Source organism: Erpetoichthys calabaricus, chromosome 6 (assembly GCF_900747795.2).
Source record: "Erpetoichthys calabaricus chromosome 6, fErpCal1.3, whole genome shotgun sequence".
In the NCBI taxonomy this organism is placed as follows: domain Eukaryota; kingdom Metazoa; phylum Chordata; class Cladistia; order Polypteriformes; family Polypteridae; genus Erpetoichthys; species Erpetoichthys calabaricus.
The window spans coordinates 184930468-184956646 of NC_041399.2; the positions used below are offsets into that span (position 1 = coordinate 184930468).

Here is a 26179-nt window from a genome sequence, read left to right on the forward strand (position 1 = left end):
CCCACTAAATCATGTGCCTGCAGCCCTAACTGCACTAGCAGAATTTCAAAAGATATCAGGGCTCAAAATTAATTTGAACAAAAGTATGCTTTTTCCTGTGAATTCTCTAGCAAATAACATTAGATTGGACACCTTCCCTTTTATTATTGCAGATCAGTGTAAATACCTAGGGGTAAATATCACAAGTAAATATAAAGCTCCTTTTCAACAAAATTCTGTTTCAATTTCAAAACATTCCCATATATATTAACAAACATTTTTTTAAGAAATTAGATTCAATCATAACTTTGAAATATTCATGTGACCCTACAACAACCTAAATCAGAAGGCAGCATGACTCTACCTAATTTTCAATTTTATTACTGGGCGGCAAATATTAGTGACAGCATTTCTATAATATATAAAACCATTTTAAAGTCCCTTCCTTTAAAAGATCCCAGAGTACAGTGGGAAAAGGAATCTCTCACACAACATTTCAGAAAATGAGTGGAAGGCAGCCATGCACAGAATTCACTCTAGCTCCATATGCGCAAAGCATTTAATTATTCAACTTAAAATCTTTTATCGAGCACATCTGTCTTGTTTAAAATTGCTCCAGCCTCACTGGGTCACATGTTTTGGATGTGTACCAAATTAACATCATTATGGACAAAATTTTTTAAATGCCTATCAGAGAGCCTTGGTGTCACAATCCCTCCTAATCCACTAACAGCTGTGTTTGGTGGGCTCCCAGATGGGCTTAAAGTGGAGAAGGACAAACAAACTGTAATTGCCTTTACTTCACTATTAGCTGGTAGACTTATTTTGCTCAACTGGAAGAATCCTAACCCACCCCTTTTAAATTAGTGGGTAATTGATGTTATATACTACTGTATTTGAAATTGGAAAAAATCACATTCTCACTTAACCTGGCAGGATTTAATCAATAACATTTTAGAATAAGCATTTATATTGGGGAGAAGGATATATTTCCCTCTTTACTACTCTCAAAGTTTTACTCTGTCTGTTGGCCTTCCTCTCTTTCTCATGGGGGGGTGGGGTTGAATTGAATTTAGTTTTGTTAAGTTTGACTTAACGTTACATGGTTTTAATAAATTCAATAAAAGATATATATATATATATATATATATATATATATATATATATATATATATATATATATATATATATATATATATGGTTGACATCGTTTACTGTCAAATATTTCAACCATTCAATGATCTTCTTCTCACAACTGAGGGCACTGTGGCGGATGTTAGCCGACTTGCTGACCAACCACAAGGTAACCACCCATACAATCAGATTGTGATTCAGACTACGAATGCATGAATATATATATATATATATATATATATATATATATATATATATATATATATATATATATATATATATGTATGCAAAGCATGGTATAATTCAGTTAGAAATTGTAAATTACAAACTTTTTTTTATTAAATTATTAAATTATGTAAAATCTGTCAGGGCACAACCCTAACTGCAAATAATTTCATTACAACTGGCCTTGCCTGGTTGTATGTTTTAGGATTATCCCTACATTTGCTTATTTCTTTGATAATGCTGAATTCACAATTACTCCTCATCCTTTAATTGCTTCATTTGGAGTAACACCAGATGGGGTAACATTGCACATTGTTACAGTTAGGTCCATAAGTACTTGGACAGTAACACTATTTTACATAATATTGGCTCTATACCCCATCATAATGGATTTGAATTGAAGAAATAATTACATGACTGAAGTGTAGGCTTTCAGCATTAACACAAAGGGTTTAATAGAAATATTGTATGAGCCATTTAGGAATAATAGCCATTTTTATACATGGTTTCCACATTATCAGAGGCTCAAAGGTATTTGGACAATTGACTGACAAGTTGTTCCATAGCCATTTGTGAGCAGGATCCTCATTATTTCATTAACTATTAAGCAGGTAGAAGGTTTGGAGTTGATTCCAAGTGTGGAGTTTGTATTTGGAAACTATCTCTGTGAACTCTCAATATGAGGTCCAAAGAGCTGTCCATGCAAGTAAAAACAGGCCGTCATTAGGCAGACAATGCAAAACAAAGAGAATCTAAGGGACAGCAGAAACACAAGAAGTGTCAAATCAAACACCTGTAACATTCTTAAAGAGAAGGAATGCACTGGTGAACTCAGCAATACCAGAAGACTTGGGCAACCATAGAAGGCAACTGTGCTGGATGATCACTGAATTCTATCCTTGGTGCAGAAAAAACAATTCATTACATTTAATCAAACCAAGAACTCTTTCTGGGAGGTAGACCTATCATTGCCAAAGTCTGCAATCAGGTGAAGACTTCACAAAAGTATGCAGAAGGCTTACAACAAGGTGCAAAACTTTGGTAATCCTCAAGCATGAAGGACAGATTAGACTTTGCCAGAAAATATTTTTTAAAAAACAGTCCAGTTTTGGAACAGTTTTCTTTGGACAAATGAAACTAAGATCAATATGTACCAGAATGTCGGTTAGAGAAGAGTATGGAGTAGAGAAGGAAAGGCTCATTATCTGCAGCATAGTACATCATCTGTGAAACATGGTAGAGGCAGCGTTATGGCATGGTCATACGTGACTGCCAATAGAAGTGGGTCAGTGGGTTTTATTGATGATATGACTACTAACAAAAGTAGAAGGATAATTTCTGAAGTGTTCCGGGCTGTACTATCTGCTCAGATTCTGACAAAAGGCTGCAAAACTAATAGGAGGACGCGTCACAGTACAGATGAACAATGTGCCAAAACATACTGTAACAGCAAACCAAGTTCTTTTCAAGGCAAACAAGTGGAACACTCTTCAATGGTCAAGTCAGTCAACTGACCTAAACCCAATTGTACAGTACATGCATTTTAGTTGCTGAAGACAAATCTGCAGGCAGAAAGTTTAACGAACAAGCTACACCTGAAGACAGCTTCAGTAGAGGCCTGGCAAAGCATCTGTAGGGTGGAAACTCAGAACTTGGAGAAGGCCATGGGTTCCACACTTTTATTCAGTCATTGACTGCAAAGGATTTTCAACCAGGTATTGAAAATGATCATTATATTCCTGATTATGTTAGTCTGTCTAAATACTTTTGAGTCCTGAAAATGAGATAACCATGTATAAAAATTGCAAACAATGTTTTTGTTAAACATGACTTAAATTAAAACTGCAAGTCTACATTTCAATCACATCTTGATTGCTTCATTTCAAAGCCATTGTGTTGGCACATGGAGCAAAAAGTATGAAAATTGTATTGCATTGTTATATATGAGATAAATAAAGAATTACACAAAAATCTTTTATTCTATAAACTTATGCCTGGGCCTACAATTAGGGGAGCTATTTTTACATTTCTTGTTTGTTTGGACTCATTTTGGACAGTTGGTGTTGTTTACTGTTTTGTTTTAGTTTAATGCATTTGTTTATATTTGTCAATAATTTAATTTAAGTATTTGTCAATAATTTAACTACATTTAGTAATGAATTATCTGATTAGATAATTGCCCTCAGGTGCTGTAATTAGGTTGGTTACACTTTTGAAACTGGAAGGCTGTAAAACTTTGGTCTGCCACTCTCCCTGAGGTGATATTAGTTAGTTTTGTTGCACCCCTTTTTGATTCTTCCTTTGTTGAATTGGAAAACAGGAAAGCTGAACAGAGCAAATTACAGAGATATCCTTAATGAAAACCTACTCCAGAGCACTCTGGACCTCAGAGTGGGCAAAAAGTTCACCGTCCAACAGGACGATGACCCTAAGCACAAAGCAAAGACAACACATGGCTTAGAGACAACTCTGAGAATGTCCTTCAGTTATCTACCCAGAACCCAGACTTGAACCCAATTGAACATCTCTGGAGAGACCTAAATACAGCTGTCCACCAATTATCTCAATTTAACCTGACAGAACTTAAGGGTATCTGCAGAGAAAAATAGCAGAAAATCACCAAATCCAGGTGTGAGAAGCTTCTCGCATCATATCCAAGACAACTCAAGGCTGTAATTGTTGGCAAAAAAATTGAGGAAAGGGTTCAAAAGCCTGTCTCATTTGTATATTTCAGTTTTTTATTTTTAATAAATTTTTAGAAATTTCTATTTACTGTTTTATTGTGGGGTTTTGAATGTTTGAATGTTGCTTGTTGAGGGAAAAACAAAACAAAATTTCTGAAAAGTGAAGGGGCCTGAATACTTTCTGAATCCACTGTATAAGCAGCCATGTGGCTACACTTAACTGGATGGCTGTTTTAAAAACAAAAAAAGAAAAAAAAATGAACATAGTTATAAAACAGACAGGACAGCCTATTAAGAGAGACCAACAAAAACAGCAGACAAAGGCAATGGGCAAAGAAAGTAGCCAAGCAGTGGATAAGACCCCAAAGAAGAAGATACTTTTATCTCAGTTTCTTAAATTTGTGAATGTAAGGTTGCATTAAATAACAAGCTAAGATAATTTTTTTATGTAATGGTTATTTTTACCTGCATAATTTAGGGAAGCGAGTGAAAAAGATTGGCTTTAGCAGTGATTACAATTTAAAAAACACTGCTGCGCAGCCCTTGCAAAATACAAATGTCTGGTGCAAGTCAAACAAAACACACTAGGCCAGGCCACAGCATCTCAGTCATGAAATAGTGGTATGATCATGCCATAGGAATGCTTTCCTGCTGCGGGGTCAAGCAATATTTTCAAGTATGGCAGTAAGATGAGCAGGGTGGTGTGGTGGCTCTGAGGCTAAGGGTCTGCGCTGGTATCCCGAAGGTTGCTGGTTCATATCCCCGTCACTGCCAAAAGAGATTCTACTTTGCTGGAGTAAGGCCCTTAACCTTCAATTGCTCCAGGGGTGCTGTACAATGGCTGACCCTGTGCTCTGACCCCAAAGGGTATGCGAAAACTAACAAATTCCTAATACGAGAAATTGTATAAGGCGAAATAAAGAATAAAGAACAAAAAATAAATAAAGAATAAAGGGCAAACTCTGAAAGAAAAAAGTGATGCGTTTTCAAGGCATTGTAAATGCATGTTGTGACAATGTCACATACTGCTCCAATAACTAATAATAAGGATTGCTGATATGTAATCCTTAGGGAGTTTTACTGCATTGACAGTTTTTTTTTTGCAATATATTTATAGTTTAACAATCTTCTTTTAACTCATGCAAAGTGGTTTCAGTATGGAATCAGAAGAATGCTGATTGTCAGTGTTACTCTAATGAAGATGGGTTGTGTAATGGCTTAAAAGCTCTTCTAAAAGAATATTCCACCCTATCACCACAACTGCAGCAGCATTTTGAAATTGTACAGTTCAGAGATTTAAAAAATATTCATTACTCAATTCTTTTTGAATATTTTTCTGAGTTTTCTGACCTCACATGTTTATTATATAGTTCAATGTAAGTTTTGTTTTGCACTGCAAACATTCCTGCTTTGTATTGTACATTATACACTGTACACCAATGCCATTTCAAAATGTGGCTGAAGTCTAAAATAACAAATTAAATTAACATTAATGAAGTGAGGTGAAAATGGAAGTGGTTGAGTTCAGTTATTCCACATTCACAATGGTTAATACTATATTTCCGCTAGACTTGCTCATGCTAATGTAAATAGAAATTGTTTTGTTTTTTTCATACCTTACCTCTTCCTCGAGCATATACAAGTGACAAATTTAAAATGAGAAAACTTATTAACAAAAAATATGAACTGCATTCCACTGAAAATCTTTTAAAAAAAGTCATAATACAACCATAAAATAAAATATTGCTGAAGTTCTTGATACATTATATTTAGCAAAAAGACCTTTCCCAAAAGTTACATAAAAAACAGTAAATATGTATATATTCCCAATAAAACAGAGAAAACGATAAAGCTGTTTTTTGTTATGTAAATATAGACATGAAGTATTGGGGGTGTGTTTCTTTTATTGGTAGAATTTCATTTAATAAACCATATAATCCAATGATCACTTCTGGCAGTATAATCTATTATTGAAAGAAAGTTAACTGAAAAGCTAAATGTCTATTCATTCATTTTCTTCACTGGATTAATCTAATTCAGGGTCAGAGGAGCTGTAGTCTATCCTGGGTAGCTTTGGTCAGAAGAAGGGAATCAGGGTGCTAGTCCATTACAAAGAAAATTAATACACAGACCCTCATTCACCCATACAGAAAGAATTTAGGATTACCAATCAACTAAACAAAACACATTTGGGATTTAAGTAGAAACTCTTCCAATGACAATGGTAATAATGTATAGAAAAACAATAGCTGGCATGTATGAAGACACAAGGAAGACAGCCTCTTTTTGTGGATTAAAATACTGTAATTTTCGTGTAATTGTGAAGGTAAGTGAGTGCTTTGAACCTTAACCTGTTGTCTTGGGTGCTTTGGAAAATCTACATGTTCATTGGTTAGAAAGCACAAACTCCACAGGTTGAGACATAGCTAGGTTTTAAACCAGTGATCACAGAGGTATGAGGCAGCAGTATCTAATATGCCAGCATATTATCCATTGTGTATTTTATTTTTAGAATGTGCCCCCTCTCTCTCTTTCTTCCCTTTCTATTAGCAGCCACTCTGGCAAAAGTTATCTTCTTTGACCTCCGAAATGCAATGGAATAGGATGGATGGGATATTTTGTTTTGTCATGCTAGAATCACTTAAGACAGTTTTAGAAGCACACAGAGCCAATCACACTCGCAAAACAATGTTACACACAAGAGAAATGTTTCTTCAACTTAACTTGAATTTGTGAACTGAGTAAATTACCAGGCATGCACAGAAAGTAAATGAGAGAAGAAAGCAATCGATTACTTACATCTACAATTAGAAAATCAAGCCAGCACCAAGCATTGGTGAAATACTTCTTAAAGCCATATGCTATCCATTTCAGTATCATTTCAAGAACAAACACATAGGTGAAGACCTTATCAGCATATTCCAAGACCATTTTAATAAACTTCCTTTTCTCGATGTAGATGTCCTCGAATGCCTGGTTAAAAGAGCACATGAACAAGACAACCAATAGAAAACATTAGACAATACTCATAAAGATACCTATATAGGTAAGCCAAGTTATGTAATCAAAATCTGTAAACCATGTTAATGAATCAAACAGACTCCTTATTACCGGCTGGTAGGTGATGTCAATTCATTCAGACTTTAACTTACAGAAAGCACCCCCAATGAGAATGATAATGATTTACAGCTAAACAATAGGCTGCATGTTTGCATATCTCAGTTCAGCATGAAGACACTGGGAAGAGAGCCTCTTTGTAAAGAGCAAAGTACATGCAGGTTTGTTTGTTAAACATGTAATTGTGAAGCTAAGTGAGTATTCTTGAAATGTGTGCTTTGAAAAGCACCATATCATATTGAGTTCTTTATATAACAACGTTTGATTGATTGCTACTACCCTGAATTTGATTATGTGGGTTCAGGAAATGGATGGATGAATGACTGATTGATTGATGGGCTGTTGGTTTAGCTGATTGAGCAAGAAATGGACACTAACCTCCAAGCTCTCCTGAAATGCTGTGCAGTATCCTCTATAAATTCCCTTTCTGTTTCATTAATCAGCCAGCGTTTGCACCATAGAAACTGACATTATCTTTTTTGCTTACTGATCGACTACATTGCAGTCTTTTCAGAAAGGGAATAATAAAAAATAAAAAACAAGAAAAAACAATTTTAAAGTTTTATTAAGCGATAGTATTTAAAAGCAAGAATCAGACTGTTTGATTGGTAATTTACCACTGTTTGCCTATTTTGGTGAGCAGTGACCTCGAAAGTAATATGTGGGGCATTTACCAAACAAGTAGTAAACTTAGTGAAGCATGTAATGTAATTCAGATTCATTTACTAACCACAAGTGCTTAATACAGAGATATTCATTGCAAGACATGTTAAGTTTTTTCAGTTCCCCTCATCACATATGGGACCATTTTTTTAGGGTTCTTTCAGGGTTAACGTCAAGACTATTAGGGTACTCACCACAATCAGTGGCTTCGCACCATTAAACAAGTAATGTGATGAGCTGTAGAACTAAATCTTTTTGTCAAGTGCCTGCTACATCATAACAGTATCAAAAAAGAATACCACCAAGAGCTGGTATGACACATCTATTAAAAGACAGCCCTGAAAGTAAGGATATGAGAGAGAGAGACAGAGACAGAGAGACAGAGTTTACAGGGGAATAATAGATAGACTGAAGAATTTCTATAGATCAATCAGTGGCAGATGCAGTTTCCCATATTAAGAGACTGACCCTTTTGTGATGAACTGAGTCTCATATGTGCTAAGGCACCCTGGTCTGCCAGAGGGAGCTCTTGGGAAGACTGCTCCTGGAGTTTTAAACAATATTCCTAACCCTGCTTATGTACAAAACACACTAATTAAACCCAAGTAGAACTCCATTCATCCATCAGTTTACTGAACCCACTTAATGTAATTTTAATTTGCAGGGAACAATAGCCACAATGCAGTCCATTGCTGGACACATTCAGGTACATATCTGTATCTACACTTCATCACACCGGACAAATTTTAAGTCACCAATCAACTTAACATCTGCAAATCTTTAGGGTACAGGAGGAAACAGAGTATCTGCGAATAAAGTATTTGGACATGGGGAATATATGCAAACTCCACAAAGACTATAATTAGGTCAAGATTTGAACCATATCGTCTACAATGTGAAGCAGTAACACTACTATACTAAATGCAAGTAAAAGACAAAGGTGAAAACCATTTTTGGTTCTAATATAAGTAGCTTAAAATCTAAAAACAGGTGTATAAGCCTTTTGGATATTGTTGGTCAGTATGAAGTAAGCCATTACTACTGTATATTTCCAGGATGAACTTGACTTGCTGCAAAATATGAGGTAACATTATACTAGTTGGTGGATAATAAATCAAAAGTATTTAAGATTTACCAACAATCTACAACTATCAACTGCCCTGACAGACTGAACAGAGTTAAAAAGGTGCTGAAATGAGAGGAAATTACTCCCAACCACAATGGGTAGTACAGGTACAGGGAAAACAAGCAGTAGAAAATTCAGTGATACATCTCACACAATAGTGAGAAACTACTAGCTGCATTATCTACAAAAACTAGGTCATATATACGTGGCATGGTGGAAAGTTAATTCGAACTAGAACTCCATACTGTTTAGTATAATATAAGGAGGTTTTTCTTAGTAGTACTCAGACACCTTCACCTTCTGCTCACTTTATGTTGCTGTACATAAAATTTAAAATGGATAAATTTGCCATTTTTGCCCATCAACCTACGCTCAATAACCCATTATGACAAAGTGAAAACACATTTTCAGAAATGTTTACAAATTCATAGGTAAGTCTCCACAAAGTTTGCACACCAGGATTTGAGCACATCCTCACAAAGTCTGTTAGACTGGATGTGAAGAATCAGTAAACTGCAATCCTCAAGTCTCTCTACAGATGTTCTTTTTGGGTTTACAAGTCTGTCCTTTGCCTAGGCCACTCACAGACTTGTCCCAATAACACTCTAGTGTTGCCCTGGCTATATGCTTCATGTCACTGTCGTGCTGAAAGGTGAATTGTCATAATAGTCTTTGGCTTCATAAACTCTGAAGCGGGTTTTCTTCAAGGACCTTTCTATATTTGGTTAAATTCATTCTTCCCTCAATTCTGAGAAAATTTCCCTGTCCTTGCCACTGAGAAACATCCCAATAACATGATGCTGCCACCACCATGCTTTGCCTTAGGGATGGTATTAGAAAGGTGACGAGCAGTGCCTGTACTTCGACCAGACAAAGTGCTTGAAATTCTGCCAAAAAGGGTTACATTTTTGTCTCAGAGTAGAGAATCTTTTTCCTCATGCTCCCAATATCCACTAAACAGTCATATGCATTGTACTCAAGAGTGGATTCTGTCAGGCCACTCTGCCATAAGCTCCAGATTGATGGAGTGCTGTTTAGATGGCTGTTCTTCCGACAGGCTCCCCCATCTCAGCAGAGTACAGTGATCCCTCGCTATATCACGCTTCGCCTTTCGCGGCTTCACTCCATCGTGGATTTTATATGTAAACATATTTAAATATATATCGTGGATTTTTCGCTGCTTTGCGGGTTTCTGCGGACAATGGGTCTTTTAATTTCTGGTACATGCTTCCTCAGTTGGTTTGCCCAGTTGATTTCATACAAGGGACGCTATTGGCAGATGGCTGGGAAGCTACCCAACTTACTTTCTCTCTCTCTCTCTCTCTTGCGCTGACGTAGGGGGGTGTGAGCAGGGGGGCTGTTCGCACACCTAGACGATAGGGACGTTGCTACCTTCTGTGTGCAGCTGCTTCCTGAAGGACATGCTGCACGGTGCTTCGCATACTTAAAAGCTCAAAGAGCACGTATTGATTTTTGACTTTTTTTTTCTCTGGCTCTCTCTCTCTTCCTGCTCCTGACGGAGGGGGTGTGAGCTTTGTACCGGCGGTGCTTCGCATACTTAAAAGCCAAACAGTCCTATTGATTTTTTTTTTGACTGCTTGCTTTGTTCTCTCTCTCTCTCCTGACGTGCACTCTTTTGAAAAGGAAGATATGTTTGCATTCTTTTAATTGTGAGACAGAACTGTCATCTCTGTCTTGTCATGGAGCACAGTTTAAACTTTTGAAAAAGAGACAAATGTTTGTTTGCAGTGTTTGAATAACGTTCCTGTCTCTCTACAACCTCCTGTGTTTCTGCGCAAATCTGTGACCCAAGCATGACAATATAAAAATAACCACATAAACATATGGTTTCTACTTCGCAGATTTTCTTATTTCGCGGGTGGCTCTGGAACGCAACCCTCGCGATGGAGGAGGGATTACTGTACTTCTGAAGTTTTGTTCGAGTGACCACTGGTTCTTCGTACCATCCCTGACCAAGGCCATTCTTGTCTAGTTACTCACTTTGGTGAAACGGAAGATTCCTAACTTCTTCCATTTTACAATTATTGTGGATACTTTGCTCTTGGGGAAGCTCAAAGCTTTACAAATAGTTTTATACCCTTGTCATTATCTATGCCTCGCCACAAATTGATCATAAATTGGGTTCCATGGACTTCCTGGCTTGGTTTTTGTTCTAGCACATAGTGTGTATTGTGTGACCTTATAAACATTGGTGTGTGTCTTTCCAAATTATGCTCAATCAATTTAAATTGCCACACGTGGAATCCAGTCAAGTTCTAGATACATCTTAAGAAGAATTAAAGCAAACAGGATGCACCTTACAACAGTTTGGATTGGCACACAAAAGAGTCTGAATACTTTGCAAACCTTCCAAAAACATGCTTTCACTTTGTCATTATGGGGTATTGAGTGTAGATTGATAGGCAAATTTATCTATTTAAAATGATATATACTACACAAAAGAGGGTGCAGAAAGAGAAGGGGTTTGAATAATTTCTGAATCCACTCTAAACTCTATATAGTGACTTTCTTACTTGCATATCAAACTAATAAGTAACAGAGTGGCACCATGCCATTGACGATAGATGAATTTGTGCCAAAAGAACTGTTTGAATGGAATTTGCAGTCCCCCCTAACGAAGTACGTCTCCATTCACACCCCCAAATACTTGATGGCTCCATATTTGCCTGCAAAGGGTTGCATGTGTGAATGGGTGTTGTGTTGAACTGATTTTTTGGTTGTTGTGACTGTCATGGTGAAGGTGGGTTCATAAAATGAGCCGTACATGGTTTTGTGTACATTTGTATTTGAAAAAGTGGTGTGTGTCGTGTACTAAGTTTTAATAATGTTATTACAACTGCATATGGAGGCTCTGCTTTCATTACTGTCACATATTTTCACGTGTTGATATTAACTTTAAAAAGCAGTTAATTTCTATTAGATTTTTCAAAGACAGTACTAATGCATTTTAATTATGAAATGCATTAATAAATAAGCCTAACCGTGTCATGTTTGACTCTTTAAGTCCTGTTTTTTGCTGAATCAACACTGAAAAAAGTAACAGACTGTGTTTATGTCTGCATATTGACAGTAAACATTCCTCAATTTGAAATAACTCAATTAGCACAAGTGTACCATTACAGGCTGAGCACAGAGATGGAGTCAAGAAGAAACATTAAAATGAATTACTGAGATGGAAGATCCAAAAGGAAAACAGCAGATATAATTTATTAGACATAATTCCTTTTACCAAAGTGAATCCTCCTACGTTGAAAATATAGCTTTATAAAAGCTTTGTCAATTTGCAATGCTGACATCTTGACAACTTATTATCGGTTATGGTCTTCAGGAAGATGGAAAATAACTGTTTAACTTAAATTGATGCTTCCAGGACTCAAGCTCAAAAAAGGGTGGGCTGATGGCACCATTTTGCAACTTGAGGCATTGTCCTCTGTCTGCAGGACAATGTCTTTAAACAACCATTTTTATTTTGTGTGACAGTGCTACTTAAAGATGCTCTTCACTATCTGGACAGCTCCAAAATTTGTATAGCTTCTGTCCATTAGCTGTTTAAGCCATTTTGTTAGATTCAGCTCTTGCAGGTTTACATATTCCACTATAGTGTTAACATCTAAATCAAGAAAGATGAGGATGATGTATAAACATAAGTCAGTGTGTAACCATCATGCAGCCCATTTGAGAAGAAACAAGAGGGCTTGGATGGAAGGGCGTGGGGAAAGTGGGGTTCAGAGTCACATGTTCCCTAAGGGTAAATAACATTGTTAGCATATACAATATGCAAAGAAGAAATCATAATAACTCACCAGGGCACCACTGCTCAGAAGAATCATAAAGATGATGAATGTTTCGAACCAGCTGTGCTCAACAATTCGGTAGCAGGTTTTCCTTAGCCTCCACCAAGCTCTGCCGACTCCCTGTGTGGTGTTAATTTCACAGCATGGAAAACGACGCACGCATGCTGATCAAAAAAATTCAAATTTTAATATCTCAACAGAAGAATTATTCATGCACATTTCTGATTATACTTATCCCCTTTCATGTCTACAGCATTAGTGATTTCACATATAACCAGAAACTTCACTACCATTATTCTGTTTACACACACAATCCAACAAACCTACATAAATCTTACACAAACACATATGTACACACACACACACCCTACCCACACAACAAATACACTCCATCCCCTTTATCACAAATACGTACACACACTTGCTTCTCCCACTATTCCCCACACACACTCTTTTCCTCTATCACTCCATAAAATCATCAACTCCATCCCATACACACACACACAGTTTCTACTCCCACATCCCCATATACACATGCACTCCACACTCCACCACTCCTGTCCCAAACATTCCAATTCTCCTCCACCACATGCAGACTGCTCCTTTCAAAGCCACCTCACCATGCCCTCATGCAAATACATATACACACACACACTCGCCAACACCAGTCCCATACATGTACACAATTTATCGCCATCTCTTCATAGACACATATACTCAAACAAACATACTCTACTCTGTACACACACACCTCATCCAAACCTATTACTCACATACATACACAGCACAGCATACACACACCAAATATTATTTTACAAAATTATATTTACAATTTACAGTAAAGCATTTTCAGTAAATATGTAAAAGTATTGTCATTCTTTGAGTATGCAGGTAGGGTTGGCTCCATTCAATTTTCAAAGTAAACTGCAAAGTCTTAATTAGTAAAAATGTTCTCACAGCAAAGGTTGTTAACTCAAGACTCAACAGGAAAACATTACACCAAACAAAGAAAGAAAAACTTCAAGAAAGGTGAAATTTAAAAAAAAAAGCTCAATTCGGCTTATTCCTCCACTCTGTGCTCACAGCTACATCATAGTGGCCAGTGAACATCTGCACATTAATTCATTGTGTGATACTCCTTATTTCAAAGCGGATGATTTCTTCCAGCAGAATCAGGCACAAGTTAGGAGCTGGGTGCCAGGCCATCACCTATATACCCAAACTAGGCTAATTTGGGGTCTCTATTTAGTGTGGTTAGCACATCTTTTGAATGTGGATGGAAAAGTCATGCAGAAATGGAGAGAAAATACAGACAGTGCCTAGGCTGGGACATTATCTCAACACTTGAGAACTTTAGGAGAGCAAGACTAACCACTGTGCCCATCACGTTCTCTTTCAGCATACTTTATACTGCCTGTCCTAAAAGAAATGTGCACGTGACAGCTGTGGAGCTGAACTAAATTATGTGCTGACAGCTAAGATAGGGGTTTAGGGTTAGATGCTCATGCAAGCATCTCCATCCAGAACCGTTTCGACCCCTCTCTGCTCCCCCACCATGCCCGCAGTCCTGGGTGATGTATTTGTTTTTAGAGATTTTATCATACGAAACCTTAATATTTCTTGTCCCAAACAAAAATCTTTTGTTTCTTGTTTTCCCAGTACGCATGTATGACATATTACAAGAAGAGCGCCAGCAATCTTTGAGAGGCCCAAGGACAGGGCAGTGGGGACCATCGTAATACATTCCGAAGTAAACAATGTGCGATACCAACAGTTAAGGTTCCTAAAGTGGATTTCACAGCACTTATTAGTGCCACAAAGGACAGGACCCTGGAAGTGAGAATCTTCATTTCGGGTCCCTTACCTCTGGCTAGAAAATTGGATGAACACTCAGTTATCTGCTGGCATTAAACCACTGGTTGAAAGGCTTCTGCAAGGGACAAAACATCGGGTTTTTGGACAACTGGATGAGGCCGCATTTCTTCAGGCAAGATGGTCTGCATTCTAATAGGGTCTTCACCGAAAACATCAGTAAGCAATTTGTCTCTCCTGACTATGTTATTCTAATCCAAATTGTTTCCATAATGCCTTTCTAGGATATGATAACTCTGTAGCAAGCTCTTCCTCTAATTGTGCACTGCATTAATACTATAATAACCAACCTAAGTCTAAGTAAAAAACCCACTGTGGCACAAATGTGAATAATTTAATTAACATTTCACCTCTAGAAGTGCACTGTATTGAAACTATAACAACAGGTTATAGATTAAATAAAAAAAAAGCTGATCAAAGCTGCATTAACAGAAATAACAATTACCATTTTGAGCAGCAGTAACACTCTGTCAATACAGCACTGTTCTTCCAAGAACTTAAATATGGCATTATTAAATGTTAGAGCGTTAACCACTAGATGTTTTACATCAATGATCTTATTAGTAATAGGAAAATCGACTTTCTTACATTAATTAACATGTGGCTCATCTCTGATGGTGCAGCACTTTTAATTGAATCTGCACTTATGAATTACAGTTTTACTTATTCGGTTCGCCAAGGTAAAAAACGCGACGGCTTAGTGAGTATTTACTCGAGCCGGTTAAAGTGTAAAAATGTCTTTGGTACGTTCGCGTCTTCTGAGTATCTTGCCATTGTTATTCGTGGAGTATCCCAGTCTCTAGTATTGTCCGTGTATAGAACTCCTAAATATGATGTGTCTTTCATTGAGAAATTCTCGGATTTTGTGTCAATTATAATAACTAACTATGACAGGTTCCTAATTGTTGGTGACTTTAATTTTCATATCGATAAACTGTATGACCTGAAAGCAAAAGAATTTATAAATCTCCTGCACTCTTTCGATCTGAGCCAGCATGTTAGCCAGCCCACACATAGGGGGGGGGGTCGCATGCTGGATGTAGTGATTACTAAAGGATTAAAAGTTGATGTGAGGCAGATCGTGGATATTGGTATATCAGACCAGTTTTTCACATTATTTAATGTAGAAATACTGACAACTGCAACTAATGAGTAACTTATTGTTAAAAACCGCTATTTTGATACATCTGCAGCTTCAAAACTTTGCTAACAATCTAAACAACCAGTTCATTTGTAGTGCTTACTGCAATAGGGATAATAATGTAAACAGCGAGGTGGAAAATTTTAATGCTAAAGTGATAGCTGCTGCTGACATAATCACTCCTGAAAAGATAGTTAAGAAATCCTCCAGCACTATTATACCATAGAAGACCCAAACAGTGCCTGATTTAAAGAGTACATACCAGAGAGCTGAGCGTAAATGGATTAAAACTAAATTGATAGTTTACTATAAAATATTGAAGGCTAAAATAAAGGAATATAACAACATAGTCCGTCTTGAGAGGTGGTGCTACGTCTTTAAAATAATAAATGATAATGCTGGTAAACCAAGAATTTTATTCTTTACTAATGATCATTTGCTAAACCCAGGTAACTCAATGGAATGCCTCCAAAAAAATACCAGTGAAACTTGTGAGATTTTTGCTATACATTTTAAACACAAAATTAATGATATTAGAAAAAATATAGTACATACTCCCAAACCTGATCCTATTAAATCCCAGTATTCCATTATAAGAGAATTAAATTCTTTCACCAGGGCAGATATATCCAATCTATGTATTATTATTTCTGAACTGAAACCCTCCACCTGTGTCCTTGAACCAGTACCAACCAACTAGTAAACTCATCATTAGATATGAGGGTCTTCAGGACTGTCTCAAGACTGCTGTTGTTAAACCTCTGCTCAAGAAAAATAATCTCGACTCCTCTGTTTTTGACAATTTTAAACTTATTTCTAACCTGCCTTTCTTAAGTAAAATTCTAGAAAAGGCAGTCATTACGCAGCTAAATGATCACTTGAATAAACATGCTAGTCTTGACAAGTTTCAATCAGGCTTTAGAACAAATTACAGTACAGAGATTGCACTGGTAAAAATATTAATGACTTGCGGGTTAATGAGGACAGAGGCTGTTTATCTGTTTTCATCCCCTTAGATCTGAGGGCAATATTTGATACCATTGATCACAATACTCGCCTTAGTCAGTGAGAGGGCCTCTCCGGCAAATGTCTTAAATTGGTTTAAGCATTACTAAACAGGTACAAAATTCTTTGTTAGTTGTGTTGATTATACTTCGAAGACACATGATATTCTATACATTGTTCCACAAGGATCTGTTCTGGGTCCACTGCTCTTTTCGATCTACATGCTTCCATTAGGTCAGAGTATTTCAAGGCATAATGTGAACTACCACAGCAATGCTGATGACACACAACTGGATTCATCAATAGTGCCTGATGACCCCAACTCTCTTGGTTCACTGATCTAATGTCTTATTTGTGTTTCTCAAACTAAATAAAGAGAAAACAGATATAGTGGGGGTATTAGAAATAAACTTAATCCATTAATCTTAAAAGACAAGATGGAGGTAAAGAATTTAGGGGTTATTATAGACTGACCTAAATTTTAAATATAATTCAGATAACCAAGACAACATTTTTTCACTTAAGGAATATAGTAAATGTTGGATCCCTTATACCTTTGCAAGATGCTGAAAAATTAGCTCACGCTTTTGTTTTTTGTTGACTAGATTAGCTCTACTTGACTTTATCACCCTTCTTTTAGTCTACCTCTCTGTCAAGATGCTCATTTAACCTCTATGTGTGTGCTAGACCATCAATTATGTTGTCTGTTAGGCTTTTTCTCTGAATTTACTGTCTTAATCTTCTTTATTTATTTATCTGATTTGTACAATGCTTTATACTGTATATCCTGCCGTTCTATCTTAAACTCTGTGAAGTGCCTTGAGCATGGGAAAGGTGCTATATAAATAAAATGTATTATTGTTATTATTATTATTGTTAGATTACTGTTACGCACTCCTTTCAGGACTACCCAAGAAAGACATCAATCGGTTGCAACTAGTACAGAATGCAGCTGCCAGAATCTTGACTAGGAAAAGAACATATGAGCACATTTCACCAGTTTTAATGTCATTATATTGGTTACTGTGCCATTTAGAATTGACTTTAATATACTGCTAATTTTTTACAAAGCCTTAAATAATTTCACTCCATCCTGTATTTTGGGATGCCTCTGACCTTATTCTCCAAATTGTAACCTTAGATCTTTGAATGTGTGTCTGTTTGTAATTCCAAGAGCTAAACTTAAAAGAAGTGGTTATGTTGTTATGCACCTAAAATCTGGGATAGTTTAATGACAGAAATTTGCCAGGTCAATATGGTGGAGCATTTTAAAAAACTGCTAAACATTCATTATTTTAACATGGCTTTCTCACAGCTACATTTTAGAGTATCCTTGTTAAAACTCTATGTGCATTAAATGATCATTTTCATCAAGACTCCGCAATCCATACTAATTCCTACTATTCTCCACTGTTCTTTTTCTGTTTTTTTCTGTGGTGGCAATCTGTAACACCACCATCTGATCAAGGCACCATGCAGTCCCTACACTGATGGACTGAAGGAAGTACTCCAGATTTCCATTATCATCAAATTCTTTCACATGAAGCTTGAAAACCATGAGGACTGATTTAGATCAATTATGTTAAGTAGAATGCCCAGTGGTGCCTTGGCAGTCTCTTGGCCTTGGAACCCATTCAGATTTTTTTTTCTCCAGCCCATGTGAAGTTTTTTTTTGTTTGTTTTTTCTGCCCTCTTGGCCATCTGACCTTACTTAATTCTTTTTTACTTATGTGACAGTTTTAGGGTCCCCATGACCCCTTGAACCCTCAGACCACACGTCAGACACCAGGTAAAAGTCCAAATATTATATTTATTTAGACAAAACGTGCACAAAGCACCCTCTTCTCCACAATATTCAAATAAATACACAATAAACAATCACTAATCCATCCATTTTCCAACCCGCTGAATCCGAACACAGGGTCACGGGGGTCTGCTGGAGCCAATCCCAGCCAACACAGGGCACAAGGCAGGAACCAATCCCGAGCAGGGTGCCAACCCACTGTAGTAAACAATCACTAACCAATAACAATAATCCTCCTCACTCCCAGATGCGTTGCCACCCTTCCACCCAGCTCAGCTCCCCGTCTGGGATTTCCCATCGTCCTTTTATATTCCCTGACCCGGAAGTGGTTCCAACCCTACAGTCCATGTGATTCCTTATCACTTCTGGGTCAGATAAAAAGTCCTTTTCTTCATCCCGGAAGCACGTCATTTCCTTTGTCGCCTTGCCTACGATGTGCTTCTGGGTTATAGGGAACAAACAACTCTCTGGGCCTCCCTGCAGTGTCATCTGTTGGCTCCTGTGGTATCCAGCAGGGCTGTAAAGGAAAACTCCATCGTCCATGATTCCCTGCTGGTATTCGAGGCACTTCCATGATGCAGGGAGAGCTCCATCTGGCAGCCTGGGGTTGTTGGCCGGGATGACAGGCCGGCCATATCCCACACTTAGTATTGCCTAATCTTATTTTTGTTTCATATAAACGTTTCTTCTTCATCTTGTAAAGCAATTTGAGCTACACCATTTGTATGAAAATGTACTATATAAATAAAGGTTGTTGTTGTTGTGCCACTTTTCCTGCCACACCATCTTTGTGCATATGTTATATCATTGGGGAGTGAATTAAGAACTCTAGATGTTTTACAGCTTCTTGATCTTTCTCTCTCACCTTCTCTTTCTAATCAGGTAGCAACAACAGCCTTGTAACTATGAAGAAATACCAACAGAAACATGACAAGTGTAAGACTAACCAAGAAGGATGGTACAACCCATGAGAAACTATCCATTCTAGTTACACCCTTCTGAATGGGGCTTCTGAGGCAACAGGAAAAGAGGTGGAATTCATAATCAAACCCCAAAATGTCACACCTGCACCTGGAAAATTGTTCCTCTTACACAGAAAAGAGAGACAGACGTAAAATGGATCCACTTCAAAGTTATAGTTAAAAGAGAAAGCCAAAATAAATTTGTCCAGTATGACTGGAGTTAATATTTATGCAAAAATGTTCTTATTATCATCTGTATGAAATTGACCTTTTTTTCATTCATAATCAGAGAAAAGTATAAAATGTATAAATTTTTGGCATTGCTAACTTCACTGTCATCTTGATTTCATGTTAAGTGTTGTTCAGAGTTACCATTTTCCTTGCTGGGCTGATTACATCTTATGATTTATAACTTTTCTTTTTTTCCACTTGGCTTACTGTTTTAACAGCAAATGACTGGAGAGTCATTCAAGAGAAATGGGTTCTTTCAACAAAGTGGATGCTTTTAATGCAGAGAAACAGATTAAAGCAAATTAATACCAGCTTTCCACATGGTGTAGGGCTGTAAATTATTGCCCCATAAAACCTTTTGTAGACTGCATACTACCATTCTCATGAATGAAACCACAAATATCTGAAAGCACTGCCTGGCACTGCAAGGGCAGTTAACCCAAAATCATGGAGATGTGGCAAACAAAGAGGCTTAGCTGATACTTACAAAAATTACTCTGCTTTCCTCCCAAATGCCAAAAACATGCAAATTAAATTGTATGAGTGAATGTGCAATATATTGAGATAACAGCACTCTATTCAAGGTTACTGTTTATGATACCCTGTTGTGACTGTAAAAATAAATTATACATGTTAACTAATTAACTAATTATTTTTTCTACAAGAACTGGCTCCCTAATTCATTACAAGTCAAATGCTGTGGCTACTTCAACCAATTTCAAAATTAGAGTCCAATTATTTTCTTTAGCAGCATGACGCCTGTCCTATTTAAACAATAAAAAAGTTTTATTAATAGGATGGCATAGTGATTCAGTGATAAACACTACTGTCTCATGATTCCAGGATTTGATTCCTGGCTGTATTTAGTATGTATACTTAGAGTACCTATAAGGGTTTGGCTCTAAATATTCCTTTTTTCACCCACACCAGATATGGATGACAGGTAACTTTAAACTGGTCCAGTATGAGCGTGGGACTACCCAATGACATGACACAAAATTTGTGGCAAGCCCTACAATAACGGAGGAGATAACCCCTTCCTGAAAAAAATGGCTACAATGCTATCTTGATTTAACATTCCCATATTCCATCTTTTTACACTATTTAACATTTTTTGGATGATGTTGTTGAACATAAAAAAGCCATTGTCTTGAAAAAATGCAAGACTTTTAAAGCTACATTCACATTATAGTTAAAAGTGATTATATACTGATTTTTGCTTCCTGATTGATCCAAATCTGATATGAGTACAGATGTCTGTCCTGAATGCACCTCAGTGTCCAAAATGAATAAAAGAATTTAGTCAGACAGATGCTTGTTGTTGTGCTACTTCATATTGTTTAAGTGCAGAATGTCTGGAAATTTGTACACTCATGATGGCAAACAAAAGGGATAAAAAACAAAAAATCGGAGCTGTTGAGAGTGCAATGAGACAGGTTTGGATGCAATATAGTTTTTATGAAAGCAATGTAAATCCTTTCTGAGAAATTTGATTCTGTATCTCTTTTAGCTATTCAGACTTCTCCATAAACTTTGTATCTGTGTCACATATAAGAGAAAAATTGGAAATTGAGCTGCAGTGTGAATGTAGCCTTTTTTGGTTTCAAAAACCAAACTCATCATCAGCACAGTTGCTATCAACAACCCGGTGGCTTTTATGAAAAGGAAAAACAATCTGAAATGATGAAAATGACAATAATAGTGTGTAAATGCCATAGAGGTTGGATGAGCATCCCAACTAGAAAAGGGGATGGTTCCATAAATGGACAGGTGGCTCCAAGCAGGAAGAAGGGCATCCCGACCAGTAAGGGAAATGAGCCAGACCCAGAAGTGATGTCTGGAGTGGATGAACGAACAGCCCACTGGAAGATGTCGCGGGGGACTCCTTATTCCCCCAGGACAGTAGATGGCAGTGGCCCTGGATATCGGTGCCCAGTACAGAACCAGTAGGGAATCTAGTCCGGAAACAGCCTTGCTAGGGCCCGTGGATGCCGCAAGGGGGCACAGCAGGGAAATACACTCCTTAATAAATGGGACTTCCATATGACCCGGATGTACATTTATCGGGCAGTAGCCCTTGCAGTGGAAGTACTCCTGGGTCTTTAATAAAATGGACTGCACTCCCTTATCTATCTATCTATCTATCTATCTATCTATCTATCTATCTATCTATCTATCTATCTATCTATCTATCTATCTATCTATCTATCTATCTATCTATCTATCTATCTATCTATCTATCTATCTATCTATCTATCTATCTATCTATCTATAGTACCTTCACATCTATTCAGTATATAGTGCCTTTCATATCTATCTGGTCATTCCACATACTCTGGTGGTCCTCATCATAGTATCAATGCACATCTTGGCCTGTGCAGTACCAGACCCACAGGACAAATCCAGGCTAAAATGTATTATATCCTTTCCACCAATATGCCCAATATGATGCCAGGTTTCCCATTTCTACTGTGCTCCAAGATTTCAGTCCATTACATCCACAGTGACCTTATTCGTCCCATAACTTGCCCTATACATGTGGAAAGGAACAGGTGCACCTGCCATCCAAATTTTATAATACACCAGTCTCTAAATTGCCGATCCTCTGCCAACTTGCCCAGTTCCCCATTCTGTCAAAACCCATGTCATAATGTCTGCACTCCCACCTCTGTAATCTTCCAATGAGTTGGACTTCTGTCTGTCCTACAACACATCCATAGCGTAAGTCAAATACAAATCTTATTCTGCTTCTGCTAACAGGATGCCCAGTCCTTGGCCATTTCCACTGTTTTTCATAAATCCACATCATACAATCAAGTCATGCATCCCAATTTATCATTTAGCACACCCACAGAGTAATTTCCAGTGTAATTTCATTCTACACTTGCTGCTAGTTGCCAGTCCTATGCAAGTTTGACAGGATTACCTCACCTGGACACAAATTCACATTGTAAGATTCACAGAACCTCCACATCTTAAAACAAAACTCACCCCTTAAAGTTGTCATGTATTACACCCACAGGACAAGTCCAACCTAAATCTTATTCTGTCTTTATGATCAGGATACCTATATTTTATTGAACATAAATTTTGCCCTCCTTTCCTTCAGGCCTGTAAATTTCTCAATTATTTTCTGCCTAAGTTGAGTCATTTCACTAAGTCTGCCAAATAAATTAACCTCATATTATTATTATCTAGATCAGTTTTCCCCAACCTTTTTTTCTGTTGTGGCACACTTTTGTAACAGAATCATCCCAAGGTGCACCACTACTTTACCATACACACACACATATACAGTATATCTCATACACTTGCTCAACTGCCCAAAGGGGTGGGACTACTGGAGAAACCAGTAAAAAAGGAGCTCTGAGATCAGCATTCGCAAGCATGGCACTTAGTGAGCACATGCTGCTTCACCCATTTGCCTGCCCCTATCTGCCTCAGAAGCTATTCATATGCCCACTAACCACCAGCCCTGTGAGACTTGCTGGCGACCACATACCCAGGGCAGATGGACTCTAGCAGCCAGGAGACACATCTGAAGTGCTCTAACATGATGATTGCGGAGCAGCTTTTATTCCAGTTTCTGCAGGTAGTCCTGTCCTCTTCAAATAGGTCTCAACCACCTGTGGAGCTTGTCCTTCTCAGGTTCAGACCCAAGTGTGCACATTATTATTTCCACTGCATACATGCGTAACTCTCATGGTGCGCCACTGTGCCATGGCACACTGGTTGAAAAACATTCTAGATGACTGCAGCTACGTTCATGCCACTTGCATTTTTCAGAAAGATGTTTTAGGTCTCATACCCCCATTTGTCCACAGACACTTTGAAACAGCAAACAGGGAAAACACAAAAAGGCATTACTTACACCACATCCAGTTAGCTAACTCTGTTTGTCATAACAAAAGCGAGAAAAAGTCAGTGTTTAAGCTCATCGTCTTTTTTTCTTCATGTGAACGATTTATGAGGAGGTATTTCATTAAAGAAATAACCACATTTTCTTTGATTTCTTAAATTCCACTTGAAGTTGTCATCTCAATAAAATCTTTCTTGTTCATCTGTAGTTACATTAATGCCAGGTGTGAACTGTGAACCATGGATGTGAACATGAAATAGTGCACCGATGATTGTCCAATCACATTAGATTAAAATAAAGTAAAACAATACTAATTCTCTGCCAGTAAATGTGGGAGTGTGCTGGGTGCACAGAGATGTGTTCCCAGAAAAATATGATAGCAACCAATTAAAGGGGAGCCTCAGGCCACCAGTTTGCGAAAAGATCAAGGACTTACGTAGACTGCTTGTGTGTCACATTTTATGTTGCACAAGTGGACTAGCTCTCCTAACAGGTAGAAAAGAATCAATTACATGATATTAAAGCCCATCAAGCCTGTAGTGTTTAGTGTTTTATTGTTTTTACTTTGGTTTCTCCTCTTAATAAATTTTATTGTTTTTGTAATAAGTTTTATTGTTTTTGTAACACACAAAATAAGTACATTTGGGCCTTCTTGTATTAATTCTGGACTTCAATAAAAGTGTGCTTCCTCCATTTAAAACACATTTTGTGTTGTAACGGTTAACTGGTTTCTAAAGTACTATGTGATAAGCAAGCACTAGATGACATAGTATACTAAATACACATTCAACAGAAAGCTAACATTGTTAAAAAGCATCACAGTAATGTAAGAAAACTGTAAGAAGAAAACTTCCTCTTTTACATTCTTTGAAATCCTAAATTAGACATGCAAGTTTATTTAAAAAGAAAAACTCAATACATGAAGATTTGGTCAGGTGAACATTGTTAGTAAGTCAGCATGCTAAAATCAGCAACAGAATAATGGAAAGCAACTAACATCTTTCTCATTTTAATAAGAGAAAGTTGTATCTCTTTCATATGTATTTTAGCTTTAGCATTTGACCAAGAGCACTATTAATGTAAATCATTAAACACTAAGTTTAAGAAATACATATGACAATGTTTCTACAGCGTTTGGTGTTAATGCTTTAAGTCTAGCATTTATTTCTAGCCAAATCAGAAAACAAAGTATTAATTGCCAAAAATCAATACAGTGCACATCATGGAAAATAAATTAAAAAGAAATTATCTTTAAGCTGTACCACTTGTGAGGAAACATTTGGTATACTATTTGCACGAAGTTTAACTTGTTATCCAAGTCCTCTAACGATGAGAAATACTTGAAGATGCCATCACCATAATTATTTCTTGGGGGACACTATGAAGGACACTTGATTTGCATGACCTATGCCATTTTTAACTTTGGAGAGAAAAGCTCAATTTTAACATCTTATCATAATCTATTTTTTAAACTGTTCTGAAAAACTTTTTCACTCACAGATGATTGTATTTGTTTAATGTTTTACTTTCTTGTACACGCCCATTAATTCAAATTTTCTGAAAAACTCTTGATCTATCTAACTGATTTATCATTACTTCATCCTCAGGCATCAGCACTGGAATTCCTTCTAGGTGATTGTTTGGCTTCTTAGTCATTGGTTCTCCAGCCTCCTTCTTATTCTGATGTTGAATTTTGATGTATCTTCTTTTCTAGGCATTGTCTCGGTACTACAGTGCAACATTTGAATAATTACTGTTAACAGAATATGGGAGTCATAATACTTATGCAAGACACATTTTTCAATTTTTGACTTTAAGAGTGTTGTCTTTAAATTCCTCCTCATAAACTCTAGTCACATTATTGCCTATATAGAGTTTGTATGCTCTCTTTATTTGATGCAGATTTACTTTGGGGGTACAATTTTTTTCATATCCCAGACGCAAGTATAATGTATTAATCATGACATCTAAATTAGCCCAGGGTAAGTGTGTCCTGTGATGCACTGGCATCCCAACTAGGTTAGTTCCTGCTTTAAACCTGCGGTTTCTGGCAGAGGAGTAAATGTGTAAAAGTTGGATGGATGGATGGAATAATGGTTCACAGCAGTATGGTCCAGAACACTGCATAGAGCACTAGATGAAAAACCATCACTAAACATAACAAACACATAGAACATATTAAAATTAGACTATTAGAAGAGTGCAACAAAAAAATCCAAATGACCAGACCCCTGGTGCAAAACAAACTCTTGGATAAATTAAAATCATACATAATTAAACACTCCAGCATATAATAGGACAGCTTTTCAATGGTGTACAGATGTGTTAAGTAGAGTGGGTGACATTCGCCCTTGCAGATTAGCTACTCTGCCTATGAAATTTCACAACAATCAAAAAACAATTTAAACTATAACATAGACTTGACGGAGAAATTACACTTTATTTTAGTTGCTGTTGACTCAGGTGATGAACTGGTCCTTAATGTCAGTAGATATTCTTTAATAAATTTTGCACCATATGAAAATGTGAAAATATTTCATTAGCAAAATAAAACTGAAGAAA

The 26179-nt window shown here is 37.1% G+C and overlaps 1 protein-coding gene across 1 annotated transcript in view; it reads right to left on the minus strand.

Annotated features, from left to right (window-relative positions):
* The window catches only part of scn5lab (sodium channel, voltage gated, type V-like, alpha b), a 212276-nt gene that overhangs the window by 90888 nt on the left and 95209 nt on the right, over positions 1 to 26179 (minus strand). The window contains exons 4-5 of the mRNA XM_051928791.1: positions 12753 to 12907; positions 6822 to 6995 (exon numbers count right to left, since the gene is read on the minus strand). Of these exons, the coding sequence (XP_051784751.1) occupies positions 6822 to 6995; positions 12753 to 12907 (329 nt within the window). The remainder of the gene's footprint in view (positions 1 to 6821; positions 6996 to 12752; positions 12908 to 26179) is intronic.